The 23,070-nt window shown below is 38.4% G+C and overlaps 1 protein-coding gene across 1 annotated transcript in view; it reads right to left on the reverse strand.

Moving 5' to 3' along the window:
* CCNI (cyclin I) overlaps positions 1 to 21,485 on the reverse strand; it is a 32,330-nt gene extending 10,845 nt beyond the window's left edge. The window contains 4 exon segments of the mRNA XM_082837617.1: positions 831 to 959; positions 13,630 to 13,731; positions 13,733 to 13,786; positions 20,906 to 21,485. Coding sequence (XP_082693743.1) covers positions 831 to 959; positions 13,630 to 13,731; positions 13,733 to 13,786; positions 20,906 to 20,980 — 360 coding nt within the window. The 5' untranslated portion in view covers positions 20,981 to 21,485.
* Positions 21,486 to 23,070: the final 1,585 nt, after the last annotated feature.

Genomic DNA, 23,070 nt, shown 5'->3' on the forward strand with positions numbered 1-23,070 from the left:
TTATAATTTAAGTTGCTTTACTCTCAAAAGTAGAAGTTTGAAACATAGAAAGGTAACTTGAGTGGCCATCCAAATTCTTCCACTCCATAATTCTTTGGCTTCTATTTTTTTATACCTAATAACAAAGAATATGGCACCCTCAGCACTGAATACATCATTCCTGCAGCTACATATTCCTAGGCATACAAATAACAACTGAATTGCTTTTCATGCCTTGCTATTGAATAAATGCTGACTTTCTGCTTTAAATCTGTTATGGGCCTACTATGACTGATTTCACATAATATAACCAACAATATATTATAGCAATAGGGACAACATAAAACTTACCTGTAATGCTGCCATTTAACAAAAATACAATGAAGTTATTTTATGACAGTTCAGTTCATCTTGTTATACTCCTCTAGAAAGTATTTATATATTGTTCAGAAAACTACACAAAAGGGATTCAATAAATAAGTAGTGACAGAGAAAAATATGCAATAGGCTTATACTTTTCTAGTCTGATTCACTGGTCACAGCTAGTACTCAGTGTGTTAAAAAGATGACTGAACATTTTGCCAATGCTATATGGTTTGTATTAAAATCAAGAGATCAAAACTTTCATAGGTTAAGTATAAATTATGAATACTTGTAGCCAAAAGAAAACTACAGAATATAATTAGAAACATTTCCGAAAACTCAAAGCAATAGCTTATAAGTATATATATAATCTTTAGGAAGGTTTTCCACTCCTTCCCACTTTGTAGAATATTTTACTAATAGTCCCTGGTGTAGCATATAAACCCTCAAAAAAGAAGCTGTATGTAAGTGTATTCTAAAATATTTACCTTTACAGTAGCTAAGAACCTGTCCAAAAGACTGCTGGCCAGAGCAAATGTTTCTGGGTAAAGGTTGAATTGGTACTTGAGTTTGGCCAGCCACTGGATCACTTCATCTCTCTGGGATGGAGAAACATTCTATAAGGGAACAATTAAAAAATAAAAATAAAGTGAACAAGTAAAGTTTCAAGTTATCATCAAGGATATGTTTGTAATTCTTGTTTATAAAAGGTTAGCAAATGCTATGGAATATGTATTTATATGTTAAAAAATGTTTTAAAGTTTATTCAAAATCTATCAAACTTGAGATAAATGAAGATAAAACCTTATGTACTATTTATAGCATTTAATATCAATATCCAATATTCTCTTATTTATTAAATAAAATTTTCACGATGTCATCTCACCATATATCTATACGTTAATTAAGTTGAGGTTTTAAATTTTAGGTAACACTAATATCAACTGATAGTAATTTTGGAAGTAAGTTTTCTTAATTCTTGAGAATAAGAAAATATACTGAATTTCTTTCAAAGGCAGCAAATAGCCATTAAACTATTTTAGGAAACACAAATGGACTATGATAACAGAATGATAGTCCATTAAAAACAAAACTAAAGTCAAGAGGAATAAATGAAAAATATCAGGAACAAGAGACAAATTACACATTTAAAGATGATGAAAGAATATTGAAGGGGAAATTAACCTGAACCAACTTATCATTACAAAGATCACTGCACAAACACTAAACATTACTGGCATTTTAATCTTCCAACATATTATTTTAAACTGCTGGATATAGGCTTAATTTTTAAAAGGTACACACTTTAAAGCAGAATTTAACGATTTACTCTTCAGTTTTGTAAGCACCATAAAAAACAAAACAAACCTAGTAATACTTAATCTACTACTAATAAAACAGATCCATGTAAGTACTACTTCTGCCAGGTAAACACAACAAAGTACAGAAATAACTCTGTGATTAGTGGGAAAGACTATTTTCAATAAGTGAGAGTTCCAGACAAGTAAAGGTTTAATCTAAGCACTGCAGGATTTATCATCATAACCATTTTGGATAGAAATCTCTTTAAAAATAAATATAATACTTATCTCATTCCTCAGAAAGTACAGAGACCACAGCTTAAACCTTTTTCCTGATCATTCAACTTAATGAAATTAATTCCTATATCACAGAAAGATGCCTCAAGAGCTACTAAAGCACGAAGGGCTGTACATCTTGACAATATATCTCCTCAAACAGGTATTTCAGTTGGAATTTCTTCTCTCCTTCCTCTTGGCTTTCTTTAGTTTGTAAGGAATAAGCGCTTTGATGATCATTATAATCTCTACTATTGCACTGGCTAGTTTCTCTTATTTTATTCCAACTCCTCTTTCTGTCAGTTTTCAGCTTTGACACAACAAAATAAAGTGTTTCTGTGTTGGCCAAACCAACTAATCACACATGTAATTTTTATATTTAGCTCTAAACTTAGTTATAACTGGTATTTTAGAAGGTTAACTGCCATACATTCACCTTCTGGTCAATTCCTTTTGTCAAATAAAGATTGAATCTAGAATACTGCACAAGAAATACTGAGAAGAAAATGAGATAAAGATGGTTTACAACCTCTTATATTTACATCTCACCACCAAGCTGGTGTTAAGACTATGAACAATAATTTGAAAACATCTGACAATCAAGACATTTAACTGAGTTCATATTAATGAACATTAAGTGTCAGTCATATGATAGGTCATGGGAATACAATGAAGAATGAACTCTGGGACTTCCCTGGTGGCACGGTGGTTAAGAATCTGCCTGCCAATGCAGGGGACATGGGTTCAATCTCTGGTCCAGGAAGATCCCACATGCCACGGAGCAACAAAGCCTGTGCACCACAACTACTGAGCCTGTGCTCTAGAGCCTACGTGCCGCGACTACTTAGCAGGTGTGCTGCATCTACTGAAGCCCGCGTGCGTAAAGCCCATGCTCCGCAATAAGAGAAGCCACCGCAATGAGAAGCCCGCGCACCACAACTAAAGAAAGCCCGCGCGCAGCACCGAAGACCCAATGCAGCCAAGGGGGGATAAAAAAAGAATGAACTCCCGCTTTAAACTTTAAAATTTAAAGTCTCACGGTGAGAAGAACAACCAGAAAATGTTAATAAAATATGGTAAGCATTAGAATAGAGACATACACAGGGTGCTAGCAGACCACACTGGAAGGGCACCTGGCCCAGTGTGGGGGTAGAGTAAAAGGCTCTTGAAGGAGACAGTAACTAACTTGTATCTTAAGGTGAGGGGATGGGGCGATCATTTGTGAGGCAAGAAAAAGAACCAAGTATTTTAAACCTGTGAACTTTACTCTGAAGGATAGGACCAATGTCAACCTGGAGGCAATAACCTATTGTTAAGCTCCTCAGATTTGCATATAAAAATCAAGATGGATGGAAAAGACTGCTAGAAACAGATATTCTGACAACTAGTGAAACTAGTGATACAATTCAATGAATCAAAAAGAAACAGTAAGTTTCTTTTGTTCATGGGACTGAAATTGTGGGCTTGACAGGTTTGGGGTATATAGAGTAGCAGGGAACTATATGTCCTGCAGAGACTATTATCCAACTTGACAAGAGGAAACTGGAGTTACGCTATTAAAGCCACGAGTTGGATTCTCACTCTTACAAAAGGAGTCTGAAAAAGGCAGCAAAATACTATCTGGGGGCTTCCCTGGTGGCGCAGTGGTTGAGAGTCCACCTGCCGATGCAGGGGACACGGGTTCGTGCCCCGGTCTGGGAAGATCCCACATGCTGCGGAGCAGCTGGGCCCGTGAGCCATGGCCGCTGAGCCTGCGCATCCGGAGCCTGTGCTCCGCAATGGGAGAGGCCACGAAAGTGAGAGACCCGCGTACCGCTAAAAAAAAAAAAAAAAAAAAAAAAACAAACTATCTGGATTCTATGGCTTCTCCAGAGGTGGGAGGAAGCAGACACAGCCCTACAGCTAATCCCTGGGTCAGACAGCTGTTAGTATGGTCATTGGTTTTACAATATTCCATCTTCCATAGAGCCTTGAGGTGCTACTTTAAGAGCTGGACTAGGGGCCCCTAAAGGTCCCTGGGAACCAAGTGAAGCAATCACAAAACTATTAGATGGAGAGAGTTAAGTATTCAAGAGAAATTAAATTTCTACCAAGTTGAGCTTTTATCTAAAAGTGCCAAAAAAAAAAAAAGTAATGTTAAGTAAGCCATCCGAACAATTCAATTACAAGGAAATAAATTCATACAGGGAAAGGCAGATGGTGATACAATCTGATGAAACTGGGGACGCTTTTAGGGAGGTGAAAGAACAATGATCTAGAGTAGCAATGAGGAACAAAAACATCATTAATTCTACCTTCAGGTCAGAGATATAGGGGAAAAAAAAATCCCTAAATAACAGATTATATTATGTAATGTGATTATCTGGTGTTTGACATTAAACAAATATATAACACGAACATATAACTGTAAGCAGTCCCACAGAAGATGAACATAATGTTCTGTAAGTATGGGTGTAACACAAGGGAACACAGTTAAATAGAGATTTCCATACCATATTTATAACTAAATGATATAACTTATGTAAAATACACAGAATGCAAAAGGCACTTAAATATTAGTTTTGTCCTTTCCCTCCTCTAAAAATACCTGGTACTCTGTGATGCCAGAAAAAAAAGTTTACAAAATGTTAGATATAAATAATTCTCTTAAACCAGTTACAATGCAATTAGTTATGAAAGAGATCACAACAATCTTTGGACTTTAACTTATATTAAAAATTTGAGAATAGAACCAAGAAAGCATTGTTGCATGGCTAGTATTATCAACACTAGCCAAAACTAACAATAACCAAAAAAACCCCACAGAAGATAATGGTTTGAGAAGACTCACTCTTAAGTGAAGTGATACTGATCCTAAGATCACTTTTTCAAATCAATTAAAACCTGCACTGAACAGTAATATTATCAGAATAGCTTTAAACAATTAAGTTCTGTGCATAAGTAATCCCATCAGGGAAGGAGGGAGGGAGGAAGGAAGGAGGTCTGCCTACCCTAGATAGTATTCCCTGATCAAGGGATCTGTTTTCTCTTATTTGGATTTCTCAAATAGCGTTAAGAGAGTTCAGTAAATTGGTTGAACAACTAATCCCACAGAGAATTTATAATGGTTTGACTCAACCTGGTAAAACACAGGGCTTTATATTCCACTGCTGCTATCCTGATCATTAAAACACAAATCCTCCCCAGCTTTAAACTCTAATAAAAGGTTCACCATTACCGAACAGATTAAGTATGACTCCCCAGGCATGGCATACAAATCCCTCTTTGACCTACCTCTCCAGCCTCACTCACCTTTCATCACTTTCTGCCTTAAAACTCGTAACAGCAGTACTTGTATTTATGTTCTTCCTTGTTCCTATAATGCTACTTACATCACTGCTCCTTTGCTCATACTGCTCCCTCTGGTTGGAACACACTCCCTCTCTTTTCCCTGTCTTATTATTTATCCTTTAAGAGAGATTTCAATGGTCAGTCCCCACCAGATACTTTCCCCGATAAGTCAGGCTAAGTACCTTCCTGTGCTCCCACAGCATCTCTTGTCACAACTATTAAGTTCAACACTTCTTAAAAAATTACCTTACTGCTCTTGCCTATGACTGAGTAGGTAGCAGCAAACCTACACTCTAGCTGAGAACTAGAAAAGCTATTAACAACAGCAACAGAAAGGCATGAGAACTGCTAGGATAACCGGGCCTTGAGGAGCCAAGATTCTGGAGAGGAGGTAACAATAAGAGAGGAGTCAACCAACACTCTGCACAGCTTCCCCTTTCAGGCATCTGCCCATCCTGTGAGTACGGCAAGAGGTGTAAAGTATGAGCAAAGAAACCAACAGAGCTTTGGGAGTCGTACAAGGCAAGAGACAAAATTTGGAGACCTGAAGAGCCAAGAACCTAGTGGGAAGAGGGAGGGTCAGAGATCTGAATGTGACACTCAGCTGACCTTCCTCTTAACTCATTTTCTGAATGAAATTCTGAAGTTGGGAAAGACAAGGTTCTCAGAGGCTAAGCAGAAAGCCTTTGAAAAGCAAGAATGAGTTCAGGAGAAGTTTAGCACCCTTCAGGAATAAGGGGCACTAGTAAACACTCCAAGCTCTCAGCTGGAATCCTTGGCTACACTCTAGGAGTTGGGGGCAACCAGAGGTGATGAAGCCATACCCAACAGCAACCCAGCCTCCAATCAGCACAGTCCCTCAGTGGATTAAAGTGATTAACCTCCTCTTCAGTTTGCCCACCAGAGGGAAGACTGAACCATCCTGCAGAAAGATAGCATCTAGAGCCTCTACAATTTTTCATAATGGTCAGCAACCAATCAAAAATAACGAGGCATGGTCTTCCCTGGTGGCGCAGTGGTTGAGAGTCCACCTGCCGATGCAGGGGACGTGGGTTCGTGCCCTGGTCCGGGAAGATCCCACATGCCGCAGAGCGGCTGGGCCCGTGAGCCATGGCCGCTGAGCCTGCGCGTCCGGAGCCTGTGCTCCGCAGCGGGAGAGGCCACAACAGTGAGAGGCCCGCGTACGGCAAAAAAAAAAAAAATTAAGAACCCAATACGGGACCTAACAACAAACTAGGCAAGGGTGGACAGCTATGCTTTGAAGAAAATTTATAGCTCTAAATGAATATATTAAAAAAGAAGAAAACTGGAAAACCAATTATTTAAGCATCTATCTCAAGATAAAGAACAGCAAATTATATAAAGAAAGTAGACAGAAATAACAAAAAAAAGAGCAAAACTAAAAAAACAAAAGACAAATGTATAATTGGGAAAATCAACAGAACTGAAAGACTGACAGACCTCTAGAAAGGGTGATTAAGAAAGAAAAAGCACAAATCAACTAAGAAATGAAAAAGGGAACATCACTATGGACCCTTTAGATGTTAAAAAGAGGATATGAGTAACTTTACACAAATAATTTGAAAATTTAGATGAAATGAATAAATTCCTTGAAAAACGCAACTCACCAAAACTGAGATAAGATTTAAATGAAGACCTGATTAGCCTCATATTTACCAAAGAAATGGGACTGATTATTAAATACTTTCCCACAAATGAATTTGTAGGCCCCAGTGGCTCTGCAGTAAAACCTTCCGACATTTAAGAAATAATATTAATCTAAACAAACTGAGAGCACTGAAAAAAAAAAACCAGGAATACTTCTCAACTCATTTTACAAAGCCAGCATAACTTTACCATGAAAACTTGACAAAGGCATTACAAACCAATCTGACCCATGACCACAGATGCAAAATGCCTAACCAAAATATTAACAAAATCCAATGATGTATAAAAATTCAACACCTATTAATGAAAAAAATCTCTTAGCAAACTAAGGCAGAGAAAGGAACTTCTTAATCTAATAAAGATTAAGAAATATACAGCAAATATTATAGTTAATGGTGAAATACTGAAAACTTTCTCCTCAAATTCAGACTTCAGCAGTGTTCTGGAAACCCTAGCTAATTCTGTAAAACAGAAATATAGAAAGTATAAGGACTGGAAAGAACTAAATAAAACCATGATTATTCACATCTGACATGACTGAGTATAATACACAGAAAATCCTAAAGACTCGGCAAACTACTAGTAAGTTAATTTAGTATGGTCTATATAAAAATCTATTTTATTTCTATATACCAGCATATAGAAGCATGTAAAAAAATAAAAATTTAAAACAATACCATTTGTAATAGCCTCAACAAGACTCAAATACCGAGGAATAAACCTAAATCACCAAACGTTAAAAGAAACTGAAGACCATCTTTAAAGAAAAATGGAGAAATACTCTATGTCAAGGGAATAGAAGACTCATATTATAAACATGTTAATTCTTCCCCAAATCAATCTACAGACCAAAACCCCCAAATTTTTTTATTTTTCAAAAACTGACAACTATATTTAAAAATACATATGGAAGAACAAAGGGCTTGAAATAGCCAAGACAATCTTAAAAAAAAGAACAAAGTTTATGCCACCAAAGGCTTATTATAATGCTACAATAACTGAGGCAGTGTGGTATTAAATAGAGGCAAACAGACCAATGATGAAAAAAGGGGCAAGAAACTAACCCACAAATGTATCTACTCATACACAGCAGTCACTTGATTAAAAACAAAAGTATGTATCACAGGGGGACTTCCCTGGTGGTTCAGTGGCTAAGACTCCACGCTCCCAATGCAGGGGGCCTGGGTTCGATCCCTGGTCAGGGAACTAGATTCCCCATGCTGCAACTAAAAGGTCCCACGTGCCGCAACAAAGATCCTGTAAGCGGCAAAGAATATCCCACGTGCTGCAACTAAGACCTGACACGGCCAAATAAATAAAGAAAAAAGAAGTACATTGCAGGGCAATGGCGAAAAATGTCTTTCTAATAAATGCTACTGGTTTTCCATATGGAGAAAAATTATTCTTGACTCCTCCTACTTCACACCATACCAAAAAGGAAAAACAAAATCCTATCTTCATTACCTTGGATTAGGCAAATTTTTTTTTAGTATCTTTATTGGAGTATAATTGCTTTACAATGTTAATTTATTTTGTACAACAAAGTGAATCAGCTATATGTAGACATATATCCCCATATCTCCTCCCTCTTGAGCCTCCCTCCCACCCTTCCTATCCCACCCCTCTAGGTCCTCACAAAGCATCGAGCTGATCTCCCTGTGCTACACAGCAGCTTCCCACTAGCTATCTATTCTACATCTGGTAGTGTACATAGTCATGCTACTCTCATTTCGTCCCAGCTTCCCCTTCCCCCTGTGGTCCTCAAGTCCATTCTCTAAGTCTGCATCTTTATTCCTGCCCTGCCACTAGGTTCATCAGTACCGCTTTTTTAGATTCCATATATGTACGTTAGCATACGGTATTTGTTTTTCTCTTTCTGACTTACTTTACTCTGTATGACAGACTCTAGGTCTATCCACCTCATTGCAAATAACTCAATTTCATTCCTTTTTATGGCTGAGGGATATTCCACTTTATATATGTGCCACACCTTTATCCATTCATCTGTCGATGGACATTTAGGTTGCTTCCATGTCCTGGCTATTGTAAATAGTGCTGCAGTGAACTCTGTGATACATGTATCTTTTGAATTATGGTTTTCTCCGGGTATATGCCCAGTAGTGGGACTGCTGGGTCATACAGTAGTTCTATTTTTAGTTTTTTTAAGGAAGCTCCATACTGTTCTCCACAGTGGCTGCATCAACTTACATTCCCACCAACAGTGCAGGAGGGTTCCCTTTTCTCCACACCCTCTCCAGCATTTATTGTTTGTAGATTTTTTGATGATGGCCTTTCTGACCGGTGTGAGATGATACCTCATTGTGGTTTTGATTTGCATTTCTCTAATGATTAGTGATGTTGAGCATCTTTTCATGTGTTTGTTGGCAATCTGTATGTCTACTTTGGAGAAATGTCTATTTAGGTATTCTCTGCCCATTTTTGGATTCAGTTGTTTGTTTTTTTGATATTGAGCTGCATGAGCTGCTTATATATTTTGGAGATTAATCCTTTGTCAGTTAGGCAAACATTTCTTTCAAAGGACTAAGCAAAAAAATTTTTTTGATAATTCGGTCATTAAAAATTAAGAACTTCTATTCATCAAAAGTCAACACAAATAGAGCTGAAGATATGTGTAATACACAGAGCCTGCAAAAGAAAGAACTCTTAACAATTTAAAAAGGAAGTCAATGGAACACAGGTGAAAGATTTGAACAGACATTTAACCAAGAAAGGATATCTAATGGCCAAATAAGCATATGAAAAGCTGCTGAATTTCATTAGTTATCAAGGAAATGCAAATTAAAACCCAATGTGATACTACAACACTCACCGTGATAACTAAAATGAAAAAGACAATGCCAAGGGTTGGCAAAGATGCAGAGGAACTTGGGACTTTCATATTCTGCTATAAGGGGTAAAAAAAAAAAATGTGGTGTAAACGTGGTATAACAACTTTGGTAAGTAACACAACTGGTGGTATCTGCTAAACCTGAGTATACACATATTCTAGGTTCTAGGAATTCTACCCCTAGGAATATACTCAACAGTAATGTACACATATGTTCAACAAATGACAAGCACAAAAAAAGACTCTAATGACCATCAACAGCAGAATGGATAAATGAATTCATATGATGGAGTAATACATGGAAATGAGAATTAAATTAACTATGGCTACATGAAGTACCATGGATGCATCTTACACCAAAGAAAATGCTGAGCAAAGGAGGCCAGTACACACTTTATGATTCCATATACAAATATAATTCAAAACAAGGAAAAACTAATCTGTGATATTAGGATAATGGTTTCTTTGTGGGGAGGGGACAGATGGTAGTAACTATAAGAGGACACAAGGAGGTGCTAGTAATGTGGTGGTTACACAGTGTTATTTTGTGAAAATTTATACAGTTGTACACTTATGATCCGTATACATATATTTTAAGAAACTGTTTACTTAAGGAAAAGAAACAAAACCTATGGGCAAAATAGATATATTTGTTTACCAAGTCTACAGATGGTACAAAAACGACAAAGTCAATACATTATATAACAATCATAATTTTAAAGCCAGAAAAATGGGCCAGCATCAACAATTTGAAACTTAGTAAGAATAAATATGAAACAGTGCACCTAAGTTAAAAATTTTAAAAGTACACCTAGGATAAGGGAAACTCTGCTTAAAAGTAGAGAAACAAAACCAACAAGGTTTTAAAAACAAGTTCAGTATAAGCCAACAACATGACACTGCTGCTAAAGCATAAAACTTTTTTTTAATTTAGGGCTATATTAATGAAATTATCAAGCCAAGATAAAGTGAGGTAATAGTTGCACTTTATTGCTCATTAATGACCACAACTCTAATGTCACAATTTAAGAAACACAGTAAATTAAAGAGTATACATAGAGAAAGAAAAACTGAGAGGCACAATCTCGTCAAATGAAAAATGGTTAAAGAACAAAGGATATTCAACCAGGAGAAGAGATGACTTTGAGAGCTTAACACCTGACTGTAAGTAGATAAAGGGCTATCATTTAAAATACAAAATGAATATTTTCTGTATTGCTCCAGCGGAGAGAACTAGAAGTAGCCACTAGAAAGCAGCAGTTTTCAGGTTCAATTCAGGAAAAACTTTCCAATAATTGATAGAGCTTTTCTATGGTGGAATGGACAAAGTATCCAAAGTAGAGGATCACTTATCCTAGATGCCAGAACTTTTTCTTTTATTTTGTGGTTAGACTAAATCAGTGTTTCCCAAACCTAACACATATCAATAAAACTGAAGTTTTTTTAAAATACAAATTCCATAGTTGCCACCACAAGCAACGTAGGTCTGGGAGGGGCCTGGAATCTGTAAGAAGCCTCCTGGGTGATTCTCATACACCTAGTAGCCTAGTGGCTCAAGATCCTGTTATTTGAAAACCACATAATTAGATGGCCTTTAAGGCTCCTTCTCAAATTTCTAATGGAAATCATCTTTATATAAACAGCTTGAGGCAAGGTTTACCTTTGTATATCAAAAGCACTCTGTACATCAAAATAAATTGAGAATATCTGAAAATACATGTCACTGTAACCAGTCTTTAATTTTTTTCCCCCAAATTTGTAACAAAATGGCTGTGTACTTGAAAATACTATTATTATATAAAAGAACTCCTCCAACCTGGATGAATTATAAAGAAATGATAATCAACGTTCATTTAACAAGTGTTTACTGTGAGCCTATTATATGTCAATAAACAAAAATGACAACTCTACCTCAATGGAACTTGGTCAAATCATCAGAGAATTATAATATTGTGTGCTATCATACAGGAAGTACAGAGTGCTGGGGGAGCAAACAGAAGGGGAGTGATAGGTGTGTAATATTTTTGCATGACCACTCTGTCCTAAACTGCAAGAAAACTGTGAGAGAATGACCCTGAAGTAGAGTTTAGGTGAAGGAAGCGGTAGGAATAAGAAAACTGGAGGGAAAAAAGCTTAAAAATATTTTATTTTTCTGTTTTAACCAGCACCCCCTCCCAAAAAATTAAAAAGGAAAGTTGGAAAAGATACATATATGGTTTAGATGCTAAACTTTAGAGACAAGATTGTTTCTCTTATGCAAGGAGGAGTCAAGAAGGAGATAAATCATGGTTAGAAGCAATATTGGAAAGGGAAGTAGAAAAGCCAGTCCCTGAGAGTCACAGAAGAAAAAAGAATTAGAACTAGAATAGAGAAGTGTCCCTGGGGTTACCCTGTCAAGTGGCTCAAGCCCCTATAGCTCTTTACTCCAATCTCTATCTTATCTCCTATACCCACCAGACCAAGCCCACACACATTTTACAAGAATTAAGTATGGCTTCTACCTGACATTACTAAAGGCAAAACCTTAAATAGATCCCTCTTAGAAGTTCCGATAGTGTTCTGTTCTCTGGTCTAACATCTTAGTAATATTTGTTAAAATGCCTATAAAAATAGGCCAGATTAAATGATAATATAGCAATATACTATAATCTTGGTAGAATATCACCTTCAAAGACCATGTTATAAAAGTGTATCATTGTTGGCTGCATGCTGACTCAAGGAGATAGTAGGAGAAAAATGAAAGAAATGGTTCTAAAAGCAGCTGTAATAAAGCTTTGAGGCTTATTAGAACAGTGTTCAGAATATGGCAGATACTTAATAAATATTTACTGAATGATTGAATCCCCAGTCATCTAAAAATCACACAAGCATACAACAATAAAAAATGAAAAACAAAGTATAATGGGAAGAGAACTGCCTCAGGTTCAAAATTATAACTCTGCTACTTACTAGTTGAAGTCTTGAACAAACTGGGACTACTGCCTTTTTCAAAGGATTAAATGAGATATTAAATGTGATAGCACATGCAAATGCTCCTAGTATAAAAGGCATTCATTCAGGCTAACTAATCTTCAATTCACTAAATGACAATTAGATAACAGTAAACGGAAGACATGTATTTCTTTAGCTTGTGGGAAAGAAGATAAAAGTAGGTTGGAATTAGAAAAAGCATTCAGATATCAATAACCTATGAGCAAAGATTAACCTAAACCAACACAGGAGGAGATTAGATACTGTCATTTGCCTACACATACCAAAAATTTCTCGGCCATTACTTTTTATCCCAAACACAATGCTAGGTACTAGGGATAAAAAGATGTGTAAGACATATTACATAGTAAGCTTTTGGGATAGACAAATTTCATAGTTATTTGGAAAAAATAACTATATGAAATTTCTAAAAGGCATACAGCCAACAGTAATTGAGAGGTCAGCTGCTGATTATCTCCCTATAAGCTTTCAACATTGACATTACAATAGCAGTTTAAGTGAATTCCTTATATTCATGAAAGAGAAAGTTGTTGATCACTAAAGACAAGGATTTGACTGTGTTCAGCCTCTGTGGCAAACTATATATCTAGAAATAAAGAAGGCTTATTATTGTAAGTATTGTACTACAAGAAAAGAGAAGGGACATACCTAGCTTCCTAAAGGTGTAACTCAGATAAAACAAAACAAACAAAAACAGTTCATTTTTGTTTTGTTTCAGAATGAAACAGGGAGATGTTTCTCAAGTAAAGAATAGAGCATATATTTAATGGTACATATTTCTCCAATACAGTGTCAAGATGCTATTACATACGATAGTAGTACACTTAGTTCTAATAAAAGTCACCTGTCTACAGTGAAAAGAGAAATCATTACCTGATTTGTAGGCATTTTCGGCACATTCACTTTCCACATCTGGGCTTCCCTGGAGATTGCCTTTTCCAACAGGAAAGACAATCTCTGGTTTTCCAATGGCCCTGGAAACTTCATGATATCCTTTGGATCTGCCTGCCGCCCAGCTTGATGTAGCTACCTATAAAATCAAATATAAAACAATGCTCTATATTTAATTATATATATAGTAACTGTAGCATAATATAAATATGTTGGTACTTATGAAGCAATTCATAAAACAAAATAAAAATGTTATGAGCCAATATAGGATTTTACAGCTCTTTAAGATATCATACATTAAAATGTTACCATAATCATCACTTATCTAAAACATTCTCACTTTAAATCTGAAATTCAGTTGTAAAGAGAATAAAAACATGACCATATAATTGACAGAACCTTAGGACTTTGATCAAAACATATTATCACTGTGTCAAAAAATTTTAAGTCACAGGCTTTTTAGACTAGGAATTCTTAGAATATTTGTCCCAAATATTTCTCTTAAAAATCTACACAGATAAGGGCTAAACCCTCTTTTCATTAAAAAAAAGTTACATCGGGCTTCCCTGGTGACGCAGTGGTTGAGAGTCCGCCTGCCGATGCCGGGGACACGGGTTCGTGCCCCTGTCCGGGAGGATCCCACATGCCGCGGAGCAGCCGGGCCCGTGAGCCATGGCCGCTGGGCCTGCGCGTCAGGAGCCTGTGCTCCGCAACAGGAGAAGCCACAACAGTGAGAGGTCCGCATACCACAAAAAAAAAAAAAAAAAAAATTACATCAATTACATTAAATCCCACCCATTTCTACTGAATCAGTATTAGACTATCCCCCCCTTTAAGTATGAAACCATCTTGAATTGTGCTCCCACTACAGTGTCCACTAGCTACACGTGTAGCCATTAAAATTAGAATTGAATAAAATTAAAAAATAATTCCTCAGTCACACCAGCCCCATTTCAAGTGCTCAGCTGTCACATGTGGCCAGTGGATACTGCACTGGACAGTGCAGGAAAGGAACATTTCTATCAATGCAGTAAGTTCTACTGGACGATGTTGATCTAGAAAGCTCAACAGTAGAGTAACTGGCAATCTAAAATGAGCAGCAAGTCTAAAGAGCAACACAGTACAAGGCATCTCAGAGTCCGAGAGACGTTTCTATGTTTCTTAAAAAAAAAAAAGGAAACTACACAGGTTTGACTGTGTATGGAAAATTGGATTGAGAAGCTGCTGAAGAATGTGAAAAGACTTAACTAGATTGATGAAGCTAAGCAACTGATAAGGTTATTAAATTCAGAGAAAGAGATTATGCAAGACAATAAACATAATAATATACCACAATATTTACACAGCAATAATAATAAAATACTGGATAGAGATTTCAACACAAACGCTGTAATAAAACTACACTGGCAGGATGAGGGGTGTTGGGAGAAGGTAGAATGAGAGCCTCATCTTTATACTTCAAAGGAAAACCATAAATAATATCTAAAACTTAAATATCGAAAAAACAGCAATAGGTAAGTTACTTGAAAATATGATCTTAAATAACAAGAGAAATAGGTAAGAGCTGAGAGTGATTAACCTCTGGGGAATGAGAAAAGGGTGGAGAAGCCAAGCAGCAGAGGAATGTGGTTTTTCATTATAGACCTCATATAACTATTCCCGTTTTTCAACTCTGAACCTGTATTACGTATATGCTTCAAATTCCAGGGATTCTTTTTAAAAAAATTCAATGTCTAGAATTAACATGTGAAAAGTTCCTAATTTTTGATAAAAATTTAAAATTTGAAAAAACAAAAAATAAAAACCTAATCTTCAATTTCCATGTTCCCTCTGCCCCAACTTCAGCTACTATCCTCTTTCCTATTTATCACCCACATACTTCACTTACTATTCAACCTACTGCAAACTGGTTAACTGGATTGTAATTTTTTTTCTTTTTGCTTCTTTAAACTCCTGGGTTTTTGCAATTTTTCTATATCAAGCATGAAGTGCTTTTCATACTAAGCAGAATAAAGTTAAATAACTTAGAAAGTGGAAAATAATAACTATCCGGAAAGGTCCAACTCAAAGGTAATTTCTTCCAAGAACTATCTCCCCTAATAAATTATAAATTCCCTTGCAGTCATATCTACGAATATCATGTTTTTATTACTCACAGTGCCCATCCCACGGTATCCTGATGAAACAGTGACACAACCAAAGGCTCATTTCAACCCTCGGGGCCAAAAACAAAAAACCATAACCAAAACAAACAAACCCAAGTCTAATCTCTTTCACAGGTGAATTCTTCAATGTTTAAAGGCTGCTATCATGCTCACCAGTTCATCCGCTGCATTGCTGAAAAACCATTCAAGAGTTTCTCACATGACATGGTTTTTGCTCTTCTAAATTAGCACGTTTAATTATTAATGCAGTCTAAGATCATTAGCTATTTTTTTAAAGGCTACACCACATTATCAATTCAGATAAAATTAATGCTCAACTAAAACTCTTAAGGCTTTCTAAGGTAACTCTTAGGTGAACTTCCCCTCCACCCCCCGCCTTGTATGGGTTTTTGGTGCCTTTGGGCGTCGGGAGGGGCGTTACATCCTTGTTCAGGACGGTAAATGCGTTTTTTCCTTTAAAAAAAGTCATCTTGTTAAGTTCTATCTACTGTTACATTCTGCTTAGATGTTCTGAGATTCCAATTTTGTTGCACTGGTACTTTTCTCAAATTCTCCACAATTAGATAAACAGAGTCACTACAACTTCATCGAATGCAAACGTAAATATCAACCTCAGAAACAGAGTATAAACTAGATGTTCACCTGTCTAGACGTATTTAGAAGAAACACCTATATTGGATGGAGACTGAACTTCATAGGTTCTAAGAACTTCTTCTAAACCTAATTTTGGTCTGTAATTGATTAACTCCTGTCAAAACTTACTTATTTCATTCCTTTAGCTACTCTCAACAGGGTGGTTCACCAGGATCTGCCAGCCTTCTCAGCATACCCCAATGGGTGGCTGCCCCTAGTAATTACTCTTCCTTTACAATGATTCCTTTGAAGATTACTTTTAGGGTAGGATGGGTGGGGGACCTGACAGGAACATATAGGATAGAGTCATGTAAAGAAGTATAAGATCAGGTTCAAGGGATTCTTGTTCTTCAATCTTCTATAATTAAGGCCCTTAATAAGACTTTCAAATATTTAGATGATATAACAACTTTTTTAAAACAAAGGAATCTGCGTCAAAGAAGAAATCATAAGGGAAATTAGAAAATACTTTGAGATGAATAAAAAAGATCAAACATACTAAAACTTACAGGAAACAATGAAATACTTGTAAATGCCTATATTAAAAAAGATCTCATAGGTATAACTGAATCACTTTGCTATATACCTGAAACAATACTGTAAATCAACTATACTTCAATAAACAAGAAAAAAAGAAGATCACAAGTTAACACTCTAACCTTCCACTTTAAGACACTGGAAGAAACAGACCAAACTATACCTAAAGCAAGTCAGAAGAAAGAAAATAATAAATATCAGAGTGGAAATTAAGGAAGTAGAGAACAGAAAAATAGAGAAAAATCAATGAAACCAAAAAAGTTGGTTCTTTGAAAAGATCAACAAAATTGGCAAACCATTAGCTACACTGACCAAGAAAAAAGAGATCAAGTACTAAAATCAGGAATAAAGAAGGGACATTACTACCTATGTTACAGAAATAAAAAGGATCATAAAGAAATTTTATTAACAATTGTATGCAAATAAATTGGACAACTTAGATGAAAAAGACAAACACCTAGAAACAAACTATCAAAACTGACAACAGAAAAAGCTGAATAGTCATATACCAAGTACTAAAGAGACTGAATTAGTAAAGAAACTAGTGTCAAAGAAAAGCCCATGCCCCAGTGTCTTTGCTGGTGAATTCTACCAAACGTTTACAGAAAAACTAATACAAATTCTTCACAAACTCTTCCAAAAACTAGAGGAGGAGGCCTTCTCATTTTATGAAGCCAGTTATTATCCTGCTACCAAAACCAAAGACAACAGCACGAAAACTACAGACCAGTATCTCTTAAATACAGATGCAGAATTCCTCAACAAAATACTAGCAATCTGTATCTGAAAACATAAAAAAGGGATTATACACCATAACCAAGTGGGAAGGCAAAGTTGGTTTAACATTCATAAATCAGTGTAACACACTGTATCAACAGAAGAAAAGAAAGCAATCATTCTTTGCTCACAATAGGGAAATGTAACAAAGGAAAAAAAAAAAAGAGTTCAAATTTCCTTAAACTTTAAAAAATGAGGTATAAATAATACAAGTGAGAAACAAAAAGGATGGAGGACACCTGTGGGGATGTTCCAGATTTTCCAAGCTACAGAAAAATAAAAGTGCAGTACCTTACCCTAGACTGGATCCTGTACTGCAGAGAAAAATGCTATAAAGGTCATTTTGGGGTCAACTGACATAATGAGAATTTGGACAGATTTGACAAAAGTAAATTATCAATTTAAAATTTACTGAAGTTGGTAACTTTACTGTGACTCTGTAAAAGAATATCCCTATTCTCAGGAAATACACACTGAAAAATTTAGGTGTAAAGGGCCATAACGAATGCTGTAGAGAGAGGGGGTGGAAGATGAGGGGAGGGAAGACACGATAAAACAAATGGAGTAAAAGGTTGAAAATAAGTGAATCCAGGTAGTTTCTTTTTGAAATTATTTACAAGTTAACAACACAGAAAAAGCAAAACGAAACAGAAACCATAATTTATGAGAAAATGTTCTACATTCCTTTTTTAAAATATGATATGATACAGTGGAGAAAGCGCTGGCTTGAATTCTACTTCTTTTACTAACAATCCACAAGGCTGCTTTCTAATGTTTTAAAACAGATTATTTGAGCTAGATGAAAAATGAATCCTGCTAAGAAATAAAACACAAACATTAAAAATATAAACTTACTGTTTTAAATAACAGAACTTTATAGTTTTATGTTGTTATTTTATGCCCATTAATGGTCACATTCAGAATTCTGAACGCTCAGAAAAGTCTCTAGGAACTAAAAAACAAAAAGACTGTATTTTGGTTGGCATATTCCATAAACTTTGACCTTGAGCGTTTCACATTTCTCCTCCCATTCTTTCAATTGCTGCTTCTGCTTCTTCCTCTATGTTTATCAAATACCTTAATGTCTGAGTGAATAGTTTATAAAACACTTATTGTACAGCATTAACTATGTTACAAATCAGCATACAGGGCCTCTTGCTCTTCTGAGGAAAAGTGCTGCACAGTGCTGGGTATACAACAGAAACAACTTCATTAACATGGAATTACTGTATTTATTATGTTCAACACACCAACTCCATTAATAATTTTGTACTGGTGCTGACTTCCGGATCTTAGTTCCTCTTATAAGAAGAGGGATTTATTAATGTGACCATACAAAAACCTCATGTTCTATTATTATCTCGTGACTTTACGCCCTTAACCTAATAATGAACTACAGGTACTTATAATTCCTAAACACTCTGCTTTATCCCAATCTCCATGACTCTCCACATACTGTTCTTTCAACTTGAAATGTCCTTCTCTAGCTTGCACTCTCCTTCCTACAGAGCTGTCATTTGCCTCAGATGTACTTGAACATAATTCTACTTTTGCATTTAATTGCTCCGTGAGAGCTGACTACTCGTAGGCTGGTCTCTCCTACCAACCATGAGTTCCTTGATGGCAAACACTCTCCAGAGTTTAGCACTGTGCCAAATAAATAATAAGAGCTTACACTTGTTAAGTGCTTAACAACTAAAAACAATGAGTGCTTACTACTTGGCCAGGTATTGTTCAAAGTACTATGCCATATTAACTCCTCGAACACAAAGGAGGGTATAATTATTAAGTCTGTATTATTATTAAGCCCCCTTCAAAGATGAAGAAACATGGACAGAAAAATGAATACTTTTCATTTTTAAAGTAGTATACAATCAGAATAGAACATGTACACACACTTTAAGCTTCCAATCTTGACCAAGAAACATTTTAGAGTTCCATTCTAAACTACTGATACTAGGACGTCACATTGCCACGTAAACTCACTTATCTCAGTTTAACCGCAAACCATCCCGGTGCACCTTCCCGACACACGCTGATTCTACTAGTCTGCTCTTCATCAGTATTGAGAAACTTCTTCTAGTCCAGAAGTTTAGAATCTCTGATGCGTATGGTCCCAGACTAGCAAATCTGAATCCTGTCCCTTCTTTCTTAATCTATTTGTCCGTTCCCTTCTATTTCCTCTGCCTTTAATCTGTTCCGGGACAGAGACTGTATAGCACAGACTGCCTGGCCTGGAATTCTGGCCACCGGGTTCTAGCTGCCTTCTAGTGGGAAAATTTCACTCATCCGTAAAATGCTCCTGAACTACCTGCCCCGTGAAGATTCAATAAGTTGCAAACCACTTATAACGATGCCTCTCCGATAATAAGCCTCAACAAGTGTTATTATTAACATCCTAAAGCCACACTGCTGCTGCTCAAACGTTGAGTGTCTCCCGCTGACAGAATAAAAGCTAAATATTTTAGCCTAATATTCAAAGATCTCCAGTCTGATTCCATCCTACCTCCGGAGCGATACCTTCCACTATTTTGCCATCTAATTCTCAACTCCTAACAAAACGATCTGCAGTGGAACTTCTAGCTCGGCAGAGGGGCTTCTGCCCTTTTTTCAAATTTCCGGTATTATCTGCCCTACAGGGTGCAATTCAAAGCTCACCTCCTCTCCAGATTCCCCCGACTCACCCCAACCCCGGGAAACGTGCCCCTCCCCCGAGCTCCCGCAGCGGCTCACCCCATTCATCCGTCCTCCTCCCCCACCCCGCCCGCTCAGCAATGTGAATGATGTTCCCGCGGGTCCCGCGGAGGCGTCGAGATCTAGGGGCGGGGGTGTGTCCCCTTCTTTGTGTACCGCACAGGCTCGCGGGCCCTAGAACGCGCACTAGGAGGCAGCTTGCTGTTGCTGCAAGAAAGTTAGTCGCCGACGGGAAAATTGGCCCGAAAGGGAACCCAGCGGCGCCGTTTCCAAACTGGGCAGGTGCCTGAGTTGTAGGCGCGAGGAGACAAGAGGGGCGTCCAGGAGGTTTCCCGAAGGGGGCGGCGGGGGCGGGGCTCAGCCGAGGGGCGCGCGCCGGCGGCGCGGGGCTGCAGGGGGCTCGCGCGCGGGTCGCGGGGACGCGTGGAGCCCCCCCGTCCCCACCCGCTCACCTTCTCCTCCTCTTCCTCCTCCTCCTCCTCCTCCCCGGCAGAGCTGTAGGCCTCACAGTGGTGACGAGGGGTCATCCGGCGGCCCGTTACCACCTCATATTCTTCAGCGCGCGGCGACGGGGCGCGCGGGACGAGGACTGGGCCGACTGAGGAGGGAGAAGAAGGGGAACCGGGCCGGAGAGCGCGGGCGCTGGCGCTCGAGCGGGACGCACGGCTGCGGCCTGTGGGTCGGTCAGCGAATTAGTTCCATGACGCCCCCGGACCTGAGGCCGCCGCCGGTCCCGCTCCTCCAACCGCCGCCGCTTGTGCCCGGGTGGGGAGGGGGTTCCCTCTCGCCATAGGGCGGCGGGGACCGGGGAGAGGCGGGGGGTGAGACCGGCTCTGCCCCTGCCCGGGGGAAGCGCCTCCGAGGGGAAATGGTGAAAGAGGGGAAAGGGGGAAAAGGAAAAAAAAAGGAAGGGGAAAGGGGGGGAAAAAATAAGAAAAAACGAGACAGAGGCGCTGCCGCGTCCGCTCGTGGGGAAGGCTGGGGAGGGAGGGGAAAGAAGAAAGAAGTGCCGGTTTCGTCAGCTCCGCCCTCGCGGACCGATTCCTAGACGCGCTCACTCCTTGTAAACAACACTGAACTCTCCTCTGGACCCTCTCCCATTTTCCTCCCCGCCGCCTTCTCCGTCCAGCGAACGTACAGAGAAGTCCAGCAAAAAGCTGGGCTGTTGGAAACGGGCTGGGAAAATCTCTGGCATTGGGGTGGGAGGAGGGCTAAGAGAAGCTAAATGTGCATGGACTCGTTTTCCTTGGAGGAGAGGAAGGGTTCCTCTTCGACTGCACGGTGACGTAAGCGCCTCCTCAGCTCGCTGGAAGAGGCGTGCGGTGGCCGGAGAGTGCGCTGCGCATGCGCCCCAGGGAAGAAAGAAGCAGCTGAGCGCTTCGCTTGGGGGTGGGGTCTTATAGGGATGCTCCTCTGACCGAACCGAGCATTACGTGGTTTTATCCAGTCTGTCTTTGTCTCTGGGGCTTGTAAAAGGATTTGTTAGAAAGGGCCGCGATCTGTTGTGTAAAGATCTTGCGTTCTTTGTTGACCTCGCAAAAAGTTCTGTGTTCTCTTCTTACCATTGACGTGTAAATAGAATTGCGCGTTTTTTCGCTGCCACGTCGTGGGTGGAGGGAGATTTTAAAGCGCATTGGAAATCGGGAAATAGCAGGGAGCATAGGCTCAGGCACCTTCTAAAACAGTAAATTATATTGCTGGCAGCAGGGAACCTGCTTTGTAACGCGCCAAGGGAATTTTATCCACTTAACCAACACATCTGAGTATTTCCGAGTAGGTTTTATTACCAGGTCTTTAATGAGTGAGTGGTGACATATAAATGTGTTTTATTTGGGGTTCCTTTACGGACCTATGGTAAATTTTGCTCATCTTTTAATCGTTTTAGTTATAAAAAGAAGAGTAGAATTACAGAAAGTTTTGAAAGAGAAGAAAACCCTCAAACTCAACCATTTACAGAAGTAGTTGATTTGTATTTCCATTTGTCTTTTATATGCCTATTTTAAGTCACTTAAATTTGTTTTAAGCTTATTCAGGGAGCCAGGGGCTAATAAGCTCTAGCAAGCTGGAATTAACCAGGACAAATAGCTTCTACCTTCATGGAGTTTACAATCCAAACACTGAGCTAATTATCACTATCTAAAATCACCCAGTACGTTGATTTGCTTACTCGTACATTGTATTCTCTCCTTAGAATATAAGGTCTAGGATGGCAGGGATCTTGCATGTTTTATTTCACCCTGTATTCCTGCATGTAAGAGGCTCTCAATATTTTATTACTGACTGAATAAACAATTACCAGTATCAAAAGTATTAAGATGGAAAATTGCAGGCTGCTATGGAAACACTTAATCCTAGCCTAGTCAGGGATATCAGAGGAGGTTTCTGTGAGGAAGAGACATTTAAGGCGAGACTTGAAACCACTTGGGCATAGAATTGGGGAAAGAGTGTTACAGGCAGAGGAAACAACAAGTGCAAAGACTCGAGCTGAGACATTCTAAAAATCTCGGAAAGGTAGTGTGGCTGGTCCTCAGAGAATTGAAGGCTGGGGCAGGGGGCAGGTACCTATGACAGAACAGGGAAGGGAAGCCCAGGAAGGATTTTAGGTGGATCGTATTTT

Source organism: Leucopleurus acutus (assembly GCF_964270905.1).
Source record: "Leucopleurus acutus genome assembly, chromosome: 4".
Taxonomy (NCBI): Eukaryota; Metazoa; Chordata; class Mammalia; order Artiodactyla; family Delphinidae; genus Leucopleurus; species Leucopleurus acutus.